The sequence below is a fragment of the Odontesthes bonariensis genome, chromosome 2 (assembly GCF_027942865.1).
Source record: "Odontesthes bonariensis isolate fOdoBon6 chromosome 2, fOdoBon6.hap1, whole genome shotgun sequence".
In the NCBI taxonomy this organism is placed as follows: domain Eukaryota; kingdom Metazoa; phylum Chordata; class Actinopteri; order Atheriniformes; family Atherinopsidae; genus Odontesthes; species Odontesthes bonariensis.
The window spans coordinates 12,810,758-12,832,942 of NC_134507.1; the positions used below are offsets into that span (position 1 = coordinate 12,810,758).

General features: G+C 39.1%; 1 protein-coding gene across 1 annotated transcript in view; it reads left to right on the forward strand.

The window, feature by feature from the left end:
• The window catches only part of lmbrd1 (LMBR1 domain containing 1), a 63,076-nt gene that overhangs the window by 22,592 nt on the left and 18,299 nt on the right, over positions 1-22,185 (forward strand). Inside the window, exons 7-14 of the mRNA XM_075477715.1 lie at positions 4,591-4,664; positions 12,142-12,267; positions 13,173-13,325; positions 16,187-16,251; positions 16,396-16,498; positions 18,075-18,179; positions 18,265-18,414; positions 20,015-20,096. Of these exons, the coding sequence (XP_075333830.1) occupies positions 4,591-4,664; positions 12,142-12,267; positions 13,173-13,325; positions 16,187-16,251; positions 16,396-16,498; positions 18,075-18,179; positions 18,265-18,414; positions 20,015-20,096 (858 nt within the window). The remainder of the gene's footprint in view (positions 1-4,590; positions 4,665-12,141; positions 12,268-13,172; positions 13,326-16,186; positions 16,252-16,395; positions 16,499-18,074; positions 18,180-18,264; positions 18,415-20,014; positions 20,097-22,185) is intronic.

Consider the following 22,185-nt stretch of genomic DNA (forward strand, 5'->3'; position numbering starts at 1 on the left):
AAAACAACTCTATTAACTATTAACATCAGTTTTTATATTGTCTCATCCAGTCAGTGGTTGGTAAAATGGTTTGAAAATGTATTCATGGCTGTAAGCTATCAAACTAAGTGGCTGCATGATAGTTTTGTTTGTTTTACACAGAAACAGTTGAGGTTTTTATCACAATAACTTATGGAGTAGCTTACAATTATGTATCTTTATATTATTGCGCAGCAATTTTAATTACTGTGCGCAGATAACTCAAATTTTCTCTTTGCACATTTGAACTTTGCTCAGTCATGGTTCACATCGATAATCACACAGCACATCGCTTCATACAAGATACTGCAGTTTTTTTTTTCAACTTTACCTGAATTTCAGAGAGCTTACAGAAATAATAATGTTTATTTATATTTGTAACATGGTCTGAGTGGATATTAAATTCTCATGGACAGCAGGATGTCAGCATCTTCATGATTAGGGACTCCAGCTTAATCATATCCTCGGTTTGCAATCTATTGCAATCTGTAAGCAAGCTGACATTTGAGTTGCAAAGAGGAGTGATTAAAAAAACAACAACGACACATTACCACCTGGGGTTTTTACGAGTTTAAAACGAAATTGTTTGAAAAGCCATTATTGCACATGACCAATAACGCGACATGCCACCAAACTTATATAATTGGAATGAGCAAAACCTGTAGGTTAGACATTGTATTCGAAAGTCCACAGACCCACACAACCTCAGCCTGCACTGGCACCATTTACCTAAACATTTAAAAGGAAAGTCTGATTGTTTTTACAGCACCAAGTGTTGTCACTCATTGTCTCCGTGTTGCACAAACTCCAATATGTTCACTGCCCATCTTAACCCATTAATACTTTTAAGCAAATGCCACCCATCCCATTCATTACTCTACCCACTACTTCAGCAGGCAGCCAGAAAACACATGACCTGTCATTTGTGAAAAGCTTGAAATTAGTTTGGAGGCAGAAAAATGGCTGGAATGAGTCTTTTTGTTTTGGTTGTGAGCTACACACGGGGTTATTGGGTTAAAGCTTGGTAGCATAACATTAGCCGTCTGCTGCATGACAGAAGCTGAGCGAACCATGGCTTTAGCAGGATAATGCCAGACGGAGGGGAGTCCATAATCATTAATGAATTGATGTCAGGGAGACAACTGTCCTGTACACATTCTGCCCTGTCCATGAATTCCTTGTAATCGACACCTTATTGGGCATTATCACTTGGATATTTCTGTTAAATAATTTCAGAAGGTCTTCTGTCTGTCACATGAAAAAAAAGATGGACCCATAAGAGATTTCCAGACCAAGTGGCCCAAGTTACAGAACTGACTTAATGGCTCAGGTAGCAGTGTATCATGCATTAAGAAATGAGCTTTCTAGTCGAAACTCTCTGGAATTTGTGGTTGACAACACTGTAAAGACACCTTCCTTGGACATCTTTGCATGTTTAACAGAACAGTGCCCGTTATTATACTCGTGCTAATGCAGGAACATTGCCAAATTTGGACTCCTAGCAGTCGTTTGGCCTTTTGCCATCTGAGGATCAGGGAGGAAGTTGAACCATCTGCCTCTGCATAATAGTGGACCCCTACATGCTCTCCCTAACCTTCCTCCTCTGGCACAGAGGGAAACTGCTCTGCTGTTGAGGAAATGTGAGGATCTTCCATTTTTCTAATTCCTGGTCTCTTCTCTTTCCAGATGGCAGGTTAATTGTGTAAAGAAAAGGCACTTTGGCCACATAACACTCCTGACTGCTTTGCGACAACTGTTCATTAAGACCACTACATCTTTAATGACCTCGACTTCACACTTGTTAAAGCGGTGCTGCCGGAATGTACTGCAGCTAAACACTGTAGCCCTTCAAGGGGAAGTAACATAGGCAGTGGTCCAGTTCAAAATACTACATAGTGTGCTTTGACAGATTCATACCATTTGCCTCACCTTCCTTTCCTACATCACTAGTTGGATGTGAATTTATTCTGACTGACCCAACACACATACAGAGACATACTGTGTTTCCCAGAATATGAAAAATCTAAACCATAGCAGTTATTTGACACATCTCCCTGTCTCACTTTCAGTCTCTGAAAATATAACCAAACATACATTTGACTTTTAGTAAGTATTATTACTTGGCTGGCAAAAAAAAAAAAACAGTCACCATCTGGATTTAACTATGAAATAGGTAAGAGCCTCCCAATAGAAGAGTACTGCAGTGATTAATACGTTTGAGATGGGAACAAGTCATTTAACCCTAGCTGATGCAGTGAGTAGCTTCTCATCCCTTAGTTGGAGATTGTATCCTATGGTTGTGGAAAAGATGTTTCAGAATGCTCCAATTATTGGTCTTCATAAAGCAACAAAACAACTAAGGAGATTGCTGAAACTACTAAAACTGGGCCAAGAACTTTGCAACCGTAATCAATAGTGGCGCTCATGGCAATTTTTAACCATGAAAGTAAGTGTATTTTCACATCAAGGAAATCAAGGTCGTGGGTCGAAAACAATTGTGCAGCCTTAAAGGGATACGCCACCCCCAGGCCAAATTAAGTGTATCCCCGCATTCCCGAGACATAAATAAGTGTGTGGGAGCGTTTTCCTGGCGACCTAGGCATTGTCCGAATTTCACAGCACTGACCACTGCTTGGTTCAGATTTCCAAGCATAAAATGAGCTATGAATCTGGTGATTCTCTGCTTTCTTTCAGAGATAGAAGGAAAAATAGGCCGTGCCTGCAGAGGCTGGGTGCAGAGTGGAAAAACAAAAACACACGAAAAAATTTGTAATTGAACGTAATGCAGTGACATGACTGAGCATTACGTTCAGTTATGGATTTGTGTTCAGCATGTGGCGTGCTAAAAAGTGTAATAACTTGCCCAGATTCGTGAGCGACAACGTATGTTTAATGATGGTTTGCGTCCCATCCCTGCAACATACATCTGCTTTGTGGTTGTTTTTGATTCTTTCAATCCACTGAAGTAGAGGTGCCAGGGCTTGAGGAGCTTCTTAATGAACACCTTTCTGCACAAGACTCATGCATGAACACAAGCCTGAAGGGGGTATATGCAGAGTGAGATAAGAGGTACCTTATTCCATTGGCGTTTGAATTGACGCCGTACAGATGTGGAAAGCACCACTGATAACAGAGAATACTCCCAAGTTTAATCCCCGGAAAATCTGCTCTAGAAAAGAGGAAGACTGGCAGCAAACATCTATCCTTTGCTTTGTGTAGAGCCCATGAACAAAATGTTCTCTCTGCAGAACACAAGGCCATTGTCTGTTTTACCGAGCTCACCACTAAACAATGGCAGTAAAATCGCAGTGAAACACTCGGGAATCTGAAACAGGTATTCAAATGTTAATGTTCAGCCTAGCTGTCAAACTTCAGTTTTCTTTTTTTGCATACAATGGGGACAACATATATAGTTCATCTCAATGTTCCACCTTCATCCTGCTCTATATGAGCCGGTTCAAAAATTGTTAAATTATGTAAACAGCCCAAATTATGCATGCCCTGAATATTGACTTAATATTCCACATGAAATGCCACTGTCAAGGAGAAAAGAAAAAGTTCAGAGCCACCTAGCGCCATGCTGACAGGTGGTCTGGGTATTATAAAGTTGCTGCTGAGAGGATGTGGGATATCAGTAAAAGGACAAATCTGTAGCTTTTTACTTGGAACCACATGACAGGTGGGATCTTGACAGGGGAGTGAGGCAATCAGTCTCTTCATCAATCCCTGTCTTCTAACTCTATCTCTGGCAGCTGGTGTGACACCCACTGTTACCCTTGCCTGATGGGTGGTCCTCTTACTGCTTCAAAGGTGACGCACATCAACTCAACCTGCGTACACTCAAAAGACCCAGCTGTTTAAATTCTTTTTGTGCTCAGTGTCAAAAATGACAATTGTGTCAAAAAAATTTTATTTGAGAGTGCTTTAATTGTAAAATTATGTCTTTATCTAAGAGAGAGAAAAAAAAGAAGAACAATGGTTCCCTGTTGCTTTTAAGGAATTATTTCCTTGAAACAGTTCAGAGATGTGTCCTTGAGGTTGTCCATGCGCTCTCTTCAAAGCAAAAGTGATCAATTGATTTGCGTTTTCAGATTTCAGATATTTGTTTCCTTAAAAAGGGTACGTGAAAGACCTCTTTGTCAACAGGTTTTAGTGTTTATACTCTGGAGAAATGTTCGGCAGTTTTTACATTGTTTTGAAGCTAGTTCCCGTCTTTCCACCAGCTTTGATAATGCCATTAGCTCTGTGGATTTCAGTTATTTATCCTTTATAGAACTCATGTTGCTTTTAGAAATATGTATTTTGCCCTTGAGTTGATGCGTCAGTTATACAAGCTTCTTTGTTGTTATATGTTGACGTTTTTAAAGAAATGTGGATACAATATGAGTTGAATGTTGCAAATATTCCGTCTGTCAGTACTCAACCAGAAAAACAAACGGCTCAGAAATACCATCAGAATGTCCAATGGAAAATAGGCTCTTGATTATTTGCACGTGGCAAAGAGTATGTTGATGTTTCTTTTCAAAGTCCAGGTCATTTTCTCTAATCATTTTCCTGACTTTTCTATTGCAGACGGTCTACCGGCTCTGTCTTTTTCTATCAGCTCCTTGACCTTGATCGGCATGTTGGCAGTGATTACTTACACGGTGAGTTGAGACCCGAGACAAGTGGTTCATGTTGTTTCATGTGTGATCAATGGAATATAGAATAGTGCCTATGCATAAACAGACTTCCGTCTCACAAAATGTATTGAGATGTGAAGAAAGGCTGAGAATAAAAACATTCCTTCTGTGAATTTTTCTAAACCTAATTAACTGGGTATTTTATGGTTTGAAATGCATATATTTATAACATATTCTGTAGACTTTGTTTTTGTGTACGAACAGTTTTGCACCTTCTTGATTGGGTTTTATCTTGTAATGAAGCGGACACTCTGTAATAGGAATGTTTTGTGATTCTAGACCGTCAATGTTTTAGCATGAATAGTTCAAACTGGGGGCGCTGGTTAGCTACATGGGTTGAGCAGGCGTACCATATCCAGAGGCTTTAGCTCCTCTATGCAGCTGTCCCCGGTTCGACACCCGGCTCGGAGACCTTTGCTGCATGTCCTTCACAAAATATTTGTTGCAGGTGGGAGTGCTGGTGCCAGGGTGGTGTAAGACAGAAAAGTATCTACTGCAGAAAGATACAAAAAAGAAAATTAGATACTCTGCTATCAAATCCATGAGTGAGAGTAAAGGTGACAGCCAACCCCAATCTATCCAGTTTCTGTTGAGCTCAAAGAGTCCTATTTGACAAATTGCACCACAATTGAACGTGGAGCTCTTAATTAATAATACACAACCAAGTCAAGTAAGTTGTGGAACCAATCTCACTTTCGGACATATAATCCATCTCAGCTGGGATTTTCATCCACCGTTCTCTAAAGAGTGGATAATTACCGGGTATATTTGGAGGGTAGATGTGCTTAGATTTGCACTGACCAGTGTTGCTATGGACAGTATGAATGCCCTGTGGAACTCCCGCCGTGTCTTTGTTTTTGATGTTGTTGTCTTGTTGTCAATTAGAGAAACCATTTCTTTAAGCAACAAAAGCAGCTGCTCCTCTGTATTTTAAAAGTTTTTTGTAGTCACATACTGCACAAAATACTTTGCCTCCTTTCATCGACGGTGTTTTTTTTTTTTCATCCTCAAAGCAGGCAAAACTGCTCTTGGTGTCAGCCTACCCAGACCTGCAACGGTCTGCTTGATTTATCATCTCTTACAATGTGTTACTACCAAGCCCGATTAACTTAACTCATTGCAAGTGACGGGTTCCAGAAGCAGCGTAAATGCAGTCCACGACCCCTGTGTTAATTTTATTACTACACAGAAATGGCCTTCTACTCTTAATACAAACACCTCCGCGATCTAAACAGTTCACAACACTGCAACATGTAGTGCATTTTCTACAAGGTGCAGGAAGTTTATGCAGCTTTTTCCCTGGTCTGCACTGATATATTTTCAGATAGAAGCATCCCCTGAAAGCAAGTACTGTCCTTGGCATTCATCTTTTCATTTGTGTGTAAAAACTGAACCATTTTTATCTAACTAATGGACAATGTTTCTGATGGCAGGAATGCATCGACATGAATGATACTATTTATCGACCTTTTTTTCTACCAAGCTGTTTATTACAGTAAATCAAATAGAGCAAAGCCACAAATGATAAGGTACTTTAAATTCAGATCTAGTTATTGTTACGATTAATTTTAAGGACGCACTATAGAGTTGTTTGTCTCCTTCAGTGAAGCAACCAGTTTACTTTTATTTCCGTTGCTCTTAAGTTAGATCAATTGTGAAAGTTGCTTTATTACTCTAGAAATATTTTTCATCTGATAACGATTAATAAGGTGCGCCTATTTACTCTGTAATATACGATTGTATTCGCACACCACCTTTTGTGGTTTTCTCCAACTTTGCTCGATAGCACCCAGCAGTGATGAAATGAGATCTTCTCAAAGCTCATGCGTCATGCAATGTCTTTCGGCTTAATTTAGAGGCTAGCGTGTTGACTTATGACTGTTGGAGCTCTGTCTCCTCTGAACCTACCTTTCTGCTGGCTCTTAAATTGCCAGCTGTTAGAAGCTGATACTGAACTAAAGTACAGAAGATTAATGGCTGTTGTTCTAAATGCAGGCCCTGAGATTGACCAAGGAAGGGGAGATTGGGTCTCTCAATAAATTGCTGCCGTGTCTATGATACTTACTTTATAAATCACCAGTAGCTTGAGGCTTGTTTATATTTAAATTTGATTTTTATAATTCAAATTTCAGCCCCACCTTCAGGCTTTTTAACCGGGTTTGCAATTCAGAGCTCTGCGATCTGATTTAACATTAAAACATTTTTTTTTTTTTTTTTTTAATATTCACTGAATTAAGATGTCTTTACAGATTATAACGTTGAACATTCTACATTCAACAAAAAGGGAAAAAACTGTATATATACTCAGGTGACATGTGTTTTCCTATCTGGCAATCTAGTCACCACAGATGCTCATTCCCAATTGAATAATAGTGACTGAAATAGGTTTATTAAGCATTTTGCAGTATGTGCATCTTAGGTATGCTGTTTTTGTTTAACTTAAGGTGAAGTTAATCAAAGAATACACATTAATACATGACTTATTTCTTCCCCATTTGTATGCAAAATTACTGTATGAGTAGAATATCTCCGTGTATCTCCGTCGTGTATTTCATAATCTTTAGTAGACTTACTTTCAAAAGAATTATGGTTCAAGGCAGTCAGGGAAGCCTGTCAGTCAGCCTGTGCATCAAATCTAGGCCACAATGGCAAAGGACCAGCAAGCAGTGCTACTTTTCTCCATATAAAGAAGAAGAAAAAAAGACAACTCTAAAGTAAACTCTCCTTCTTTCATAATTCGTTCTTTATAGTTCTATTCCGAAACTAACCATATTGTAAGCTGTTGTCTTCAAACTTTATAATTTAATAGCAAATCCTGTCTGCAAGATCCAGCAGGTAGACAGATTAAAACCTGAAAGAGGCTGAGCTTCTCTTGAGGCAGCTGGAGGGACGCTGCAAAAACAATAACAAAAACACAAGAAAATGAGTGCAGATTAATTCCAGTTTAAAACATTGTTGTTTGCAAACTAACAAGGCTACAATCCATATTTCTTCTTCGCTGTCTGTAGTTGTGGTGTTTCTTCTTCTTTTTTTTTTTTTTTTTGTGGCTGGTATAGTGTTTCTAAAGCCTACCACCCATCACATTTTTATACTTAAAGCTATGGTAGGTAATCCTAGAGAGCTAGCAAGAGAGCTAGCAAGATTCGAAAGTGGCCCCTCCTCTAAGCTCCACCCCTCCTCCTCCCCATTCCGTCAGTGCTTCATCCAAAGCCGGTAGAACCGCGTGTGCGCACGGAGCAGGGAGCCGACAGAGGGGGGCGTAGGCAGAAAGCGAGGCATCTGATTGTTTTTTTTGTAGCGCTCCAATCCAAGATCAGCGTCCCAGTCCTGCAGCTGCCACAGAGGTCTGATTATTTTCGTCCCTTTTTCTAAATACATCTTGTATAGATTTCTCTCAGGATGGACCGACCATTTCACCCAGTATTACAAAATGTGTTTCTGAACAGGATTACCAACCATGTCTTTAAGGCTATACAGGAGACTTGGCACCATAACTAAAGATGATTGGCAAAATCTTCACACACACACACACACAATAAAAAAAAAGAAAAGATTGTAATCAGCCCAATGGAGGTGCTGTAACTACCAGTTCAAATATTAGAAAATTGAGGACATCCACTGTGAGTCTGTTGACATCAGGATTGACTCACATTTACAACGTGACATCACACTTTGCATAGCTAGAAATGCAGGAATGTGGCGTTAACTGTTTGGATGTCACCGGTATCAGTGGTAGCTTCTCTTGGACCACTTTGCAACACTGAGCTACAGAGCTATAAAACAAGTGGAAGAGACTGGTCTTCAAACGTGGCCATCATCAATCAGGAGTTCCTCTAAAAGACGGGGCATGACAGGAATTTGCCTCTAACTCCTAACTGTGTTTGAGCAGTCTTGATTGGAATTAATTGAGATGTGGCGAATTTGCTCAGCTTTGTCAGGCCCGAGGCCTGATCTTTGCTGCTCATGGTTTTAATTTAAGGCAACAGAGTTTCTTTAAAGGATTACTAGCTGCAAATTGATGCTCGTGGCTATATTTAGCTTTCCTTTTATTTATTTATTTATTTTTTGGTGGTGGGGGGGGGGGGGGGGGGGGGTAGATAAAGGTGACCATCAAGATACTGATAAGCACCTTGGAAAGTAGTTCATTTCCTGAAGATTCAATGAGCTTGACCGTAACGGATAGAGAGAGTTTTCAATGCCATCAGTGATTTGAGATGGTTGAGATGATAAAGTGAACCGGTGTCTGAATTTGTTGTCCGTTGGGTATAAAGCAGGGAGGCGGATGGCACACGATGCCACTATCACGTTTTGATTGTTATTCTATATTTTTATGATGTTAAATGCTATTTTGTTGTCTTTTTTTTATTTGTACACAACATTTCACAACATATTTCCACTCTGTGATGGTTTAACCCAGATGCTACTGAGCCCAGAGAAGTCCACACTTTCTCCGGGCAAAGTTAGCATAAGACTTCTTTTTTTGCCCAGTAATATTTGATGTGGAATTTGTAAATGCTGCTCTTTGTTGTGGTGCATCACAGAGGTTTTCCACAGCAGTCTGTTGCCATTGTGGTTATATCTTGATCATCTAAGGGATAGCAAATTACAGCTGTCCAGTTTGGGGTTGTACTCCTTGTCCTTTGCACGCTCAAATTGTTTGAATCAACTGATACAAATCCCTTATAATTGTTTTTAAAAACTGACATGATTTCTTTCACTCTTTTCTCTCAAAATGGATGTCCTCTGCCAATCTTTGCTCCTCACAGACTCAGCCTTTCATCTTGTGCTAAATCATGATCATACACATCTTTTGACATCACCAAAATGTCAAAAGTTGTCAAAGTAGGCCAAAGTACATGTAAGTACAGGGAGAAATGTTTTGTTTGCTGTCTTAATGCACTCGTGTCCTCATGTCCCACCTTTTTTTTTTTTCTGATTTTGGGTTCTACAACAGTTTGATGACAATGATTGAAAAACAAAGTAACATGTTAACTTAGACTTTGAATGAACACAGTATCCCTGCTTGCTCAAATACATATGTTGTGATGTCTGTCAGCGCTTCGCTTATTTTAGATCACATGCAGAAATATGGCCGCGGGTAGAAACATTTTTCCAGAGCAGACATGCTGACAGGGCTGTCTGCAATGCCAATGTGTCTGCATTCATTTTCTTTACAAGCCTAGAGTCTCACGAAATGACCAGCGGCTGATATTAATTACCTCAGACCAATTAATTGGTCTATCTCTAGTCCAAATTCATATACAAAATGAAAGGCACCATTATGCCCACTAATCATTTCTGGCAGAAAAAAAATTCCACTAACATTGCTGTTCTGCACCAGATAGTTTGATATCTTTGAAGTCCTCAAACAACCCAATAGTCTTTTTTTTCAATTAAAGGGAAACCAAAATATGCGCTATATTCGTTTGCTTAATGCAAATTTTTAGGTTAGGTTTTCTATCGTTTTATGAGCATGCTTTGTTATTTTAATGCAATGATGTGATTATCATTTAGGGAAACATGTATTCTGAGCTCTTTTGGTGGAGTGTGTTTAACCTGATTATCTTTTCAGCAGTAGGTATTGTGAGTGGTATACGGGGGCTCCACTTCCACCTTCCCTTTGGCTTCCCCTGCCACAAGTAGATGGCTCAACAAAGAGGATGCTTGTGTAGGAGATCTATGTGCCTCTTCCCAGTCAGCAGACATAGGACTTGCTCTGAATGGTTTCAGCCAGATTTCTCCCTCAGCCGACACACACGAGGATTCACACAGACATTCCCATCTAGCCTGAATTTCTATTTCTGGTTATTATAGACTACGGTAGTTTTTAAACTTTAATGAGCATTCACTGTTATTTGTGAACTAAAAATGACACCTGTGTCTTTTTTTTTTCTTTTCTTTCTTTCTATCGTTTCGTTTCGTTTCGTTTAGTTTATTCCAAGCAAAAATAATATACAGAACAAGCGGCTAAGTATTTGTGCAAATTCAAATAAGCTTGGAAAGGAGTGGGATGAAGACAAGCTTATAGATTCCCACCCCCATTCAGTTCTTAATAAATAATAAGGCCGCCGCCATTTACATCATTTGTTCTCCATCAAATGTGTGTACATAGTACAGTTGCAAAAAAGAAAAGGAAAAAATACATACACATACACACATACATACACATGTACATATATATATGCATACATACATCTATACAAACATTTCTCTTCCCCCCTTCCTTCTTCCTTAAAAAATACCAGCAATGGTAATAAGAATCTATTCTATCTGATATTTCTTTCATGTAGTTGCGCATTTGCAAAAATGTTTCTCGTGGGATCTGGGACAGGTTTCCCTTTTATGACTGTATTTGATATTCGGGACATGCTCTGGCCTGAAGAGCTCCATGATTCATTGCACGAGGTGACATTCGCCCGTAGCAGAGATCCTCAGCAGAGACTAATAATAGTGTAGCCTGACTTAGTATCCCATGCGGCTCTCGTGAGGCTATGTAACACTCAAAAACTGGTAAAAGATGTTTCAGGGGAAAAAACTCCAGACTCTGACGTTTGCCCATTTGAGAGGGAGCAGAGAGAGTGCGGCGTGTTTTGACTGGGCCCAAAGTATCCTTGCATGCAAACATCCTCTTTTTTTATTTTTATTATGTACTCATAAAACAACACACCCATAAGTTTGTGAAAGTGACACAGCACAGCAGAGGCTTTGGCCTGTTTCTTTTACTTTCATTTTTATTGATCGGTCTGTTTCCTCTTATTAAAGATGTCCTTCATTGTTAAGAAAAGCTCCCTTGAGGAGATTGAAACCACTGAGCTGAAAGTACCTTTTGAATTTTGTTGATATATCCTTTTGCTGTCTGTGTCTGTACCCGTCTGTCATTGTACTGTTATTTATACACAGTCACTCCCTCTAACAAAATGAAATAAAGGGCAGTGATGTATTTTTATTTAAGTTTGGGGTATACAAAACTGATTTCCCCCACCTATATTCCAGATTTTTCTTCCTGAAATGATATTTTTTGTTTTTAAATGTTGGAATCCTGGATAGATGATACTGCTATCACATGGGGGCACTGTTAAGCTGTAAATGCATCAGGGTGATATAAGGCAGTGATATCCACACAAAATGGTTGCAGCAAATTCTTCAATAAACCTCAGCACAATTATAGATTCCACCATTTTAATCTTTTTTTTTTTCCCCTCTACCATGAGTGACATAGCCAGGGAGGCCGGGAACTATATGATTTACTGTGTGCGTCTGCGTTTGGGTTTGACTGTATGTGTGTTTGCTTACCTCATTTGACTCTTGTCATGTTCCACATTGTGGCGGGTTCGCCATCAGGCAGGAGTGAGTCTATGTGGGTGGGTGCACGAGCCATATGTGCCATCCTGCTCTGACAATAATGTGTGATTATAATGGTAGTTTTGAACTGTCTTTTCAGGCGTACGGCATGTCTGTTCTGCCTTTGAATCTGATAAAAGGCACGCGGAGTGTTCAGTATGAACGCCTGGAGAACACAGAGGACATTGATGATGTTGAGCATCAGATAGAAAAGCTGAAATCCAAGGTACGTCGCCAAATGACATGAGGCACTTGCAGCACAGCACGCGTGCACGTGACAGAAACACACGAGTATAGTTCAGATTATCCATTTTAGCCATTTAATAAAATCCAACCACATATAGTATACATTTAATACACATATATAAAAGCATATATGATTGTTTGTTGTTTGTCTTACACTTCAATAACTGCACAGTTTGAATAGAAATGCATTAGAAATGCATAACCTCTGCATCATCACTTCCTCCTATTTATTTATTTATCTATTTATTTATTTTCTCATGCCTCTTTGTCTTTGTGTGCTGTTACTTAAGATTAGCTCTTGTCTTTGTCAGCCAACTTCTCAACTGCAGGCAACCCAAACAGAAAAGGCACCTATTAGTTGTGGAGACACGAAGTGGAACAGCTAAGAGCAGATTATTCGTCTGTCCCTCGAGTTGTCTGTTTTTACTGAAATGCAGGTTGAGCTGTCTTTCAGGTTAAAAACTGTAGGTAACAAGGAAAGTTAAAGTGTAACATATATTAAAAAGTTTTTACTGGTCATAACTGGTTAGACATATTACAACTTCTTCGTTTATGTGTTATGCTTTGGTGCTGATTATGTGCTGTCAGATGAATAATACACAAATCTCCACAATGAGCACAATGCTTTTATGCTTCATTTATCCGTTCCCTGGCAAAAACATTTTGAGGTAAATGTCAAGTTTTTCTTCTTAATGGATATTTTAGGCTGTCACTGGGAAGGTCAGCCCCCTGTATTTTACCATTACCATGCGTTTTATGCCCCAAATATCAACATAGAGCTTTCAGCATTATCATGTCAGGAATAGAATAGATAACACAGTAAACACAGTACATGCACATGTGTTTACCAGTGTATTTATTAATTTTTTTTGTTGGTCTTGGCAGTGTAAAGATGGACGTCCTCTGTCCTCGAGGGACAGAAACAACCTGCAGGAACTAGAGGGTAAACTGCAGGTCCTCCAGCGCAGAGGAAGACACCTGGAAATTGCAGAGAGGAACTGCTGCACCAAAGTTGGCAGTGCACTCAGACCTCTCAAGGTGAGTCTCCATTATGGAATTGGCTCCAATTCCCAGAAGTAAATTGTGTGTTCAACATGGACAGTATTCTGTACACTATGATGATTTAGTTTCTTCTTTTTATTTTTTTCTTCCATCTGCTCGTGTTTGTTCTCACTGGTTTTTAAACTGATATTTGATTCCTTAGTGATTTTATGACTCCTCTCTTACTAGTTGTGTAATATAAATATTCTCAGTTTTTGTTTGTTTTCATCAGCTTTCTACTGAACTCTCTCTCTCTCTCTCTCTCTCTCTCTCTCTCTCTCTCTCTCTCTCTCTCTCTCTCTCTCTCTCTCTCTCTGCTCAAGTTCTGTTCTGGACTGTTCTAGATTTACTTTCAGTTCTACTTTATGCATCTGCATATTTGCACGGTTCCCCTGGGTTGTCTCGTCACCTAGTTTGCTCTGAAGTCTCTCAGGGAGTTGTTTCTCAGACAGGATCTTATGGTTCTCACGGGATAGACTTAACCATCCACGAACCCATCTTTGATTTTTCTTTATTTTCAACTTTTTTAAGTTGGGCAACCAATTGCTAAATCTCACATTAGCAATCCCAATATGGCCGTTCATGGATCAGACAGGAGGGAAGATTTAACACCACCCCTGTAAGACTAAAAAGAACTGGGCATGTTGGTACCAATACTTATACGGCCCAGTCCGGCCAAACATCTGCACTGCGCTACACTTTAATACAATTCCCCAATGTCCAAAGGCTTTGTCTCGTCGTGTGAAATTATTTTAGGGCGCGTGATATTGGTCATTAGGTCTAAAGAGGTATCGCGCGAAATTTCTAACATAATTAATGAGTTTCATGTCAAACGCCATCAGCAGAAAGCTGCTGTGGTTTTTGTAGAATGGAGACGAACGAGGTGCGACAAAGAGGAAAAGAATGATAGCAATTTACACCCGAATTCAGTGGAGCTGAAAAATGCAAGAAGTGACTTAAATAACATCAATAGATTGCTTTACAGATGAGACTGGTGAAACTATTGATTTCAGTTTTTTCCTTTTTTCGTCGTAAGAATTATGCTCTGCCACAACAGCCGGCAGGGGAGTGTTATTCCAAGTCTTGAACAGTTTAAAAGTGTAATTTGAGACTTTCCTCGAAAAGTTTATCTAAAAAATGCAAGACAAAATGTTGCTCCTGCTTAAAGAAAGGCTTTAGGCGAGAAATTTAGGATTTTATTTGTTCACTTTTTACCTCTTCCAACCTTAAAGACGGCACCATTATTTTCCTTATCACCCACTTCGTACTTCCCCATCCTCATATCGTTCTTCATCCTACCATCATGCACGTCTTTGTCGGTGCACATAGATGCACGCTGAGTTTACATGAACATAATGGCATGGGCGTATGATATGTATATCCTCCCTGCCTATATTGCTCCTCCGTTACAATGCATAGTTAAAATAATTCCCGCTGTTTTTAATTACTTCGCTGTTTTGGGGCTGTGAAAAGTTCCTGCATCTTGGTGTAGTTCACATGTCACTTTCCCACTGCTGTTCATTTCCCAGTATTTGACTGCACTGCAGCCCTGCATAAACATTTCAAACCAGTGTCTGGAACAGTTTGTCTTCAACCAAGGGGGTGGCTACTAATGACAGTCCCCGGACTCACATTCGAACAGTAATGAGTCTGGAGATGAATCCACTGCATGCCAAGACGCTGGTGTAGAGTGATAGACGAAATGATTGTGATTTCAGTGGCACCGCTGCCCTTTTCATATTAACAGTGGTGTTGAGCAATAATCATTTACTATAAACTTGACTCTGGCTTTTAAAAGGCCTCGGACCTCGCTGAAGCAGTGACCATTTTTCCTTGGAGTGAAAATAAAACAATTTTTCAGCACAACCCTTTAGGTGACTGCCCTTCCTTTGGTGAATTATACCAATTCTACAATAAATGCCATCTTTTCTTTTCTTTTAAATACTTGTTTAATATGTACGGCGTCTTGCTTATTTGACTTTCTACAACTTAACCGTTCGCATGACAAACCTCGATGGTCTCTTCGTTGCTTTTCTTTGGTTGGATTAAGAGATAAGAGCAGATGCATCGATATATATTTGGCTTACTGCTGTCTTGTCTATCTTTCGCTGTCTTATCTCAAAGTTTTGAGTCGTGGCATCCAGGCAACTGAACCACAGTGACAAGAACTGTGTTGAATTATTATCTTGGCTGCGATTGACGCTTTCCTGCAAACATATCCGTGCATGCATTGAAGAAGAACAGCTGGTCTGGGCATAGATGTGGATATGTCAGACATCACAGCGTGCAAATATGTTTTGTGTGGAGATTTTGAAATGGCCAGTTGTGTGTACAAGCCATCTGTCTTTTGTTTAGGTTTGTTTTATCAATTTATGTCCATTTGTTCAATCCTTTCTGTACACACACATCTCTGTAACACGAAATATTTTAGCTATTATGTTCCTCCATAAGTGCTCACTTCCTTTTTCCTCCACCAAGGTGACTATGAGACATTTTAGCCACGATGTCCCCTTTCAAGGCCCACAGTTGCTATGATTTATTGGCTTTTTGGCTGCCACCCACCTTTCGCTTCCCTGGTTGCAACTCCCCACTCTGTCTGGGCCGTGCCATTGCTTCCCCCTGTCACCGTAGGCAACCGTGCCAAACTGAGCTCTCCGTGCCATATGGCCTCTCCTTGACAAAAGACTTGACAGAAAGGTTGTATTTGCAGACATGGCTGCTACGGGTGGGGAAAAAACCCAAAACATTTTCCTTACATGGAGTTCACAGAGGGTGTCACAGAGTGCACATCCATCTCTGTGTTGTGTACTGTATCGGTTAACTGTTTTTCCTTTGTTTGTGTATGAATTATTTTGCAGATAATACTGGGCATTTTCTTCATCGTGGTTGCACTGCTGTTCATTGTCGCCCTGTTCATTTCAAAGTAAGTTTTACAAAACAGAACCCTTCATTCAGCACAGCTGTTTCATATAAAGCAGGCATTATGGCGACAGCACGGTTGTTTACCTTTATATTCATGATTGTGTATTTGTAACGCTATTTGTTTCATTTTCCTCCTGCTTCTCAGTTTGGATAAAGCGCTCCACTCTGCTGGCATCAGTTCTGGGTTCATAATCTTTGGCACCAACTTAACCAATCCTCTAAATGAACTACTCTTGGCCTTACAACCTGTGAGTATCCTCTCATTTCTCAATTTGAAGAGATGATTATCCTCAATTATAATACGCTTAAAGCCATATTTTCTCATTTCCATCATCATTATCCAGAATGAAGCGTAATTTATAAGCTTTAACACGGGCTATTCTTAAATGAACAAGGGATACTGTTTAAAATTGCATGTTTGCGCGTCAGTATGCTGCAGCCCACCTTTGAAACTCCTTTTCATAAACTGAGTTGTATGCACTCAAAGGTAGAAACCGCCAGTATTTTAACACCTTAAGTAAACAAAAGTGGAAAAAAAAAATAAGAGATAAATATGATAACTGATTTGATTTTTCTTTTGGCAGTTCTTTATTATGACCCACTGATGTTTGAAAAGAAATACTCATTTAGTGGGTCATGTACAAATGTCCGGAATTCATTATTGTACAAAAGCTGTGACCGCCCGTCAAACCTGTAGTTCTAAACAAAACCAGCTAAAATCGCCACATTATGATTATTATTATCACCACATCTGATTTCATTTTGTTTTGATTGAAACTGTCGGAGGTTTTTTCACTGTTTGTATCTTTTTTTTTTTTTTTTTTTTTTTTTTTTTTTTAATGAAGTTTTAAACAGAAAATGTAAAACTTATATAGAAGACAAAAGCAAAATCAGTTGTTCGTTTCCCGTAATTAGTCTTTCTTTTTTATGAACTTAATTCAAAAGTTGGTTCTCAGGTAAAGCGTGATTTATAAATATGTAATTAGCCAGAGCGTGAGCCATATTGATCCAAAATAATTAATTGATTTGAATTGAAATAATAAAATTATTAAAATGGTTGGTTAAAGAAAACTGATGAATTTGATCTGTTTAGCTGTTTAGTCTCAATGTCAGTGTTTTAACTTCAGTTGGATAATATTCTTGGGGCTTTATAGGCCTGGGTAAAGGAGCGGGATATTATTTTTTAAATTCAAAGCACTGATACCTCATTTAAAAGTTTAAAAGCTTTTGGAGACCTACACACTTTTCTACTCGGCTCTAATTTTTAATACCAAAGTATTACAACGTACATTTTTAATTTGTGAGGACCGTCTCTTCTTTCCTTCAGGGTCAGCCACTGAGCAACAGACAAAGAATAGAACTTGTCTTATTGAACTTTGTATTCTGCAGCAGGTTTTGGAGAAAACATTGAGCTGAACAGCTCAGACCAATGAAGAATTGCTTCGCAGATATTGGTATTGATTAAATGTCTAAAACCAGTGCTTAGAAGTATGACCGCGCTATTTAAGAAATGAAATACTTCATACCAAGAGTTTAGTGGGTAATATGTAGGAAGAGACCATGTTTAAGGTTAAGTCTGAGCATTTCTGCTTTTAGAACATAATAATTGTTGATCTTCAGTTGTTTTCGTGGTTTCTTTATGCACACTGACACGCTCCGATAGGCTTTGAGTTGATGGGGCTGGATCAAATAGCACTGATAATACCATCCGGTTGATACCTCTTGCTTTTTAACAACAAAGCCTTTTTGAAACGTGGCCGATATGAACGGTTGGAACTAAAACTGTGACAGAAATGAAGCTGACCTCTGTCCCTCATATCACAGGTTTTTCCACTGGATTATATCCTGATCACAGTCATCACCGTGTACTTTGTACTCACATCCATGGCTGGCATTCGCAACATGGGCATCTGGTTCTTCTGGATAAGAGTGAGCAAAAGCGCAATTTCTGTTTTACGTTAAAATCTTAGAAAAACACTCACTTAACAGCACATTTGTGTCATTTCTTTTGCAGCTGTACAAAATAAGACCCAAGCGAACACGTCCCCAGGCTCTTCTCTTCCTCTGCATGATTCTCCTCTTGATTGTCCTCCACACCAGCTACATGATCTACAGCCTGGCCCCTCAATATGTTATGTATGGCAGCCAGAAATATCTTGTACAGGTGAGGAAACATTTGTGTACATTTCTGTGTGTGTCTCGGTTTTCGATAACAGCCAGCTCATAAGCGGGGTTTTTAAACGTTAGTCAGTGGGTTCAAACCGCTTTGGCCCAACTCGGTGTAGGAGGTAGAACTTGGTGTAGTATCGTCTCTATGGGCTGACAGCAAAGCTTTTAGACTCTTGTTCTTTTGGAAATCTGTCAGACGATGTGGCTTTTGCAGTGTACATCTGTTTTTTTGACAGTATACACTTTGTGTGATCTGATGTAGCTCTGCTTTTTCCTCGTGTGGGCGTGTGCATTTGGTTTTAATGCATCTTTTCGTGTGTGCTCTGTCTAAAAAAATAAATCTCGTAAGCGGCATAATTTAAATAAACCATGGTGTTGTTTTTCTCAAACATCCTCCCTTTAAACGAGAGAAAAGAATCATTTTAAAACTTGCTCCACATGACTCACGAGGCAGACGTTGCTTATTTAAATTTCTCGCTGAACCTTGTAAAGCGCAGACCTAATGCAGCGGATATTAAGGGCTTGAGGATGTCGCCTAAATTTAAATCAATTTCGTTAACTGCAATTGAATTCCTTCAAATGTGGGTGGCGCTTCGAAAATACAGGGCTTTCACATGAGATGAGGAAAAATGCCAAGCTATGATCCTGCAGAAAACTGACACCTTTAGTTTGGCCAGATAAAGTCCAAAAAACACACTTGTTGCTTTGTAAAGATTCTGTTTAGCCATGGCAAAAGTGATCGCATCATCCTGAACCTCAGTCATAAATAACCCTGTTTTCGAAAAGAAAAAGGAAAGAAAATAATTCTGTGTGGATGGCAATCAATTAACTAACAATCAAAACTTGTTTCGGTCATTTAATGGTAGTTTGTGGTAGAACTCCAACTCAAGCAAATTAAAAATTCTATTTAATTGATATTTCATAGACATATAGAAAACATATCGGCAGGCTCTTTATGTAATATGTGTATCTTCGCTGAAAAAGATCTTTGAATCGCAGTAAGCAGCGTACTGCCTCGTTGTACGGTTCAGCATTAATAGCACCCTCACTTGTAGGTAAGTGACATGTTCCATGTGCACTAATTTGCCTCCATACAACACAGATGGTGACTGAATCCATGCCAAATGCTCCCTCTCCTCTACAGTCTGTATGTTGTGGTGTCCACAAATTGAATGTTTTTATTTGTCAGCCATGGCCAAGTTCAAACTTGATTGTTTCTTTTAATTTTTTTTTATGAATTCTTTTTAAAAAGACTTTTGTCTCTTTCATGCTTCACTAATATACATGTTTTTTTTTTGCCTTTTGGCTTTTGTTAAGTCAACTAGTTTGGTAAGTGTTCACAGCAACAAGTTATAGATTAGCATGTATCCAAAAAGAAAAAAGAAAATTTATTGGTTTCAGCATTTAAATGGTTTACAAATGATTTTGCTACATTTTAAACAGTGCCCAAATTCATGGGTAAATGGGGTTAAACGTTCCACAGATTATATTTACTGTACATTTAATCTTCCCAAGCCTAAATTATATTGCATTTCATTAGGTACTTTCTAGGTTTTGCTCCCATGACATTTGTGTTTGTTGTTTTCTTTTATCAGAATCGGATGCCTTTACCAGGTCTCATGTCTGGAAATACTACTTTTGGTACCACAAGGATATGTGATGCAGAGGCGCCTGAGGGTAAGTTTTTCATTGCTTCTGCCACGGTAACGCAGCAGTTGCCCACCAGTAAGACATTAGAAGAACTCGCAATGCATTATCAAAGTTTTTTTTTTGGCACTGGTTGAATCGATACGACAACAAATAAAAGAGAGAGGGTCCAACCCAGCAGTTGCAGGAAGAATGCTGTTTGGTAGTCTTTATCATTATTCGTTATTCATTAGAGCAAATTAGACCAAGAACAAACATGTTCTCATGCAGAATGTGGCCTGTTGCTATCCCCATGCCAACGCTTATTTCAGCACATCAGCCGTGAAAACAAAAACGTGTGTATACACGTCACCCCAGTGTGCTTCTTTATGCTAATGTATTATTCCGACTAATGTTGGTCCTGTTGCTGTTGGACTGGATACTCTGAGTTCCATCTATCTGTACCATCGTAAATATAATTGAGCGCATACATCAGAATTTGGACTTAAAAAACATCAAAGTCATTATTGTGATCGCTACTACAGGTTCTTGGGGGTCTATTAGTTTGTGGCTGAAACCAAGCGGACGGGAATCTGTCCAACCAAGAAATTATCTATTATTTCAAAATGTTGACCATAACCCATGGAGAGCAGGACAAAGGCTGGCACGAAGCCTCGTGGGAGTCACAATTGGCAACAGTTTCACTGCTGATTACTGGTTCAAATTTAGCTGTAAGTATTCAACTGTAATAGTTGTTACTGAATGGAACATTAGACACCTTTCCTCTGTATCTGGCCATGACACATACAATCTAATCCCTGCCAAACATGTTCAGCATTTTGAACTTTTGACCGAGTGAACTCATCCGCACAATCGTGTCTTAACATTTTGCTTGTATGAGTGGTTTTACTTCTATACTTTTTTTTTTTTGTTGATGTTGCTGTTGTTGTTTGAAGATTATTTGTGCTCTGGATTATTAATGGATCAATTGGGGTGGAGATGATCCCCCACATGACGATAGACAAAAGTAGAATGCAGTTGGGCTTGCTAATGAGAGTTGATGAGTTCAAATGTCAAGTGTGTAACAAATTCTAAACTAAAGTTTCAAGAGTTTTACATGAACCAATCTTAATGTTTTTATTTTCTTATATATATATATATATATATATATATATATATATATATATATATATGTAAAAGTCAGGTTGCTGTAAGATGGGGACAACTGGTTAGAGACAGAAACTGAGGAAAAGTTTTTAATCCATGAAAAACAAAAAAGAACCCCTGTTGTATGTTACTTGTGGGTAAGTTTAATTTATTTCTGTAGCTGCAATGAAATTATATGTGGCTTTTATCAGTGCTATTCCCGAAAAAAGTGTTTCTCAGCAGCTCCCTAAAGAGAAGAAGCTTAGTCTAGACCTGTGGCAGGAGGACTTAATGCAGCCAAAACGTTATAGATATCCATTATTGACTTGGTTTTCATGAATAATGTGCTGAAAATGCATTGAGGCACAGTGAGACAGACAGAAAATACAATAAAGGCAGCAGCAGGAGAGTCACTGCAGATATTAAAGCCAAGATATTATATGTTTGAAATACTCTGGTGTAGAAAGGAAAGGCATGAATTTAGCAACACTTAGCTGCATTTTACACCTTGTAGCATATGCTGTAGGCTTTGTCCATTGTATTCAGCTGCTAATAGCCAGTGAAGTTATTGTTGAATTACCTTGAGCGTCACAAAACGTTCTTGTTGTGTTGGTTATGTGGCAGCTAGAGCATCTAAAGAAATAACTAAGTTCTTCAAGTTTAAAAACTGAGGTCATATTGACAAGAATCTACAGAGTGACACCTTATTTCAGAGCTGTGTGGATGTATGTTTGCAACCACGTTGTGTTTTGTTGTGGGGCGTATTGTTTTGAAAGAGAGGTTTTCCGCTCCGTGTCTCATTCGTCTGTTCTCTATACCCTCCAAACCCTGATCAGGGGAGGCTAGAACCTATTAAAGCTGACATTGTGCCATACCTGCGGTGCACCTTGGACAGGTCACCAGTCCATCATAGAGCTAACACAAAGCTCCAGACAACAACACACGTTCAGCCATCACTACATTTAATCCAGAAGAACAATAAAGTGCAGATAAC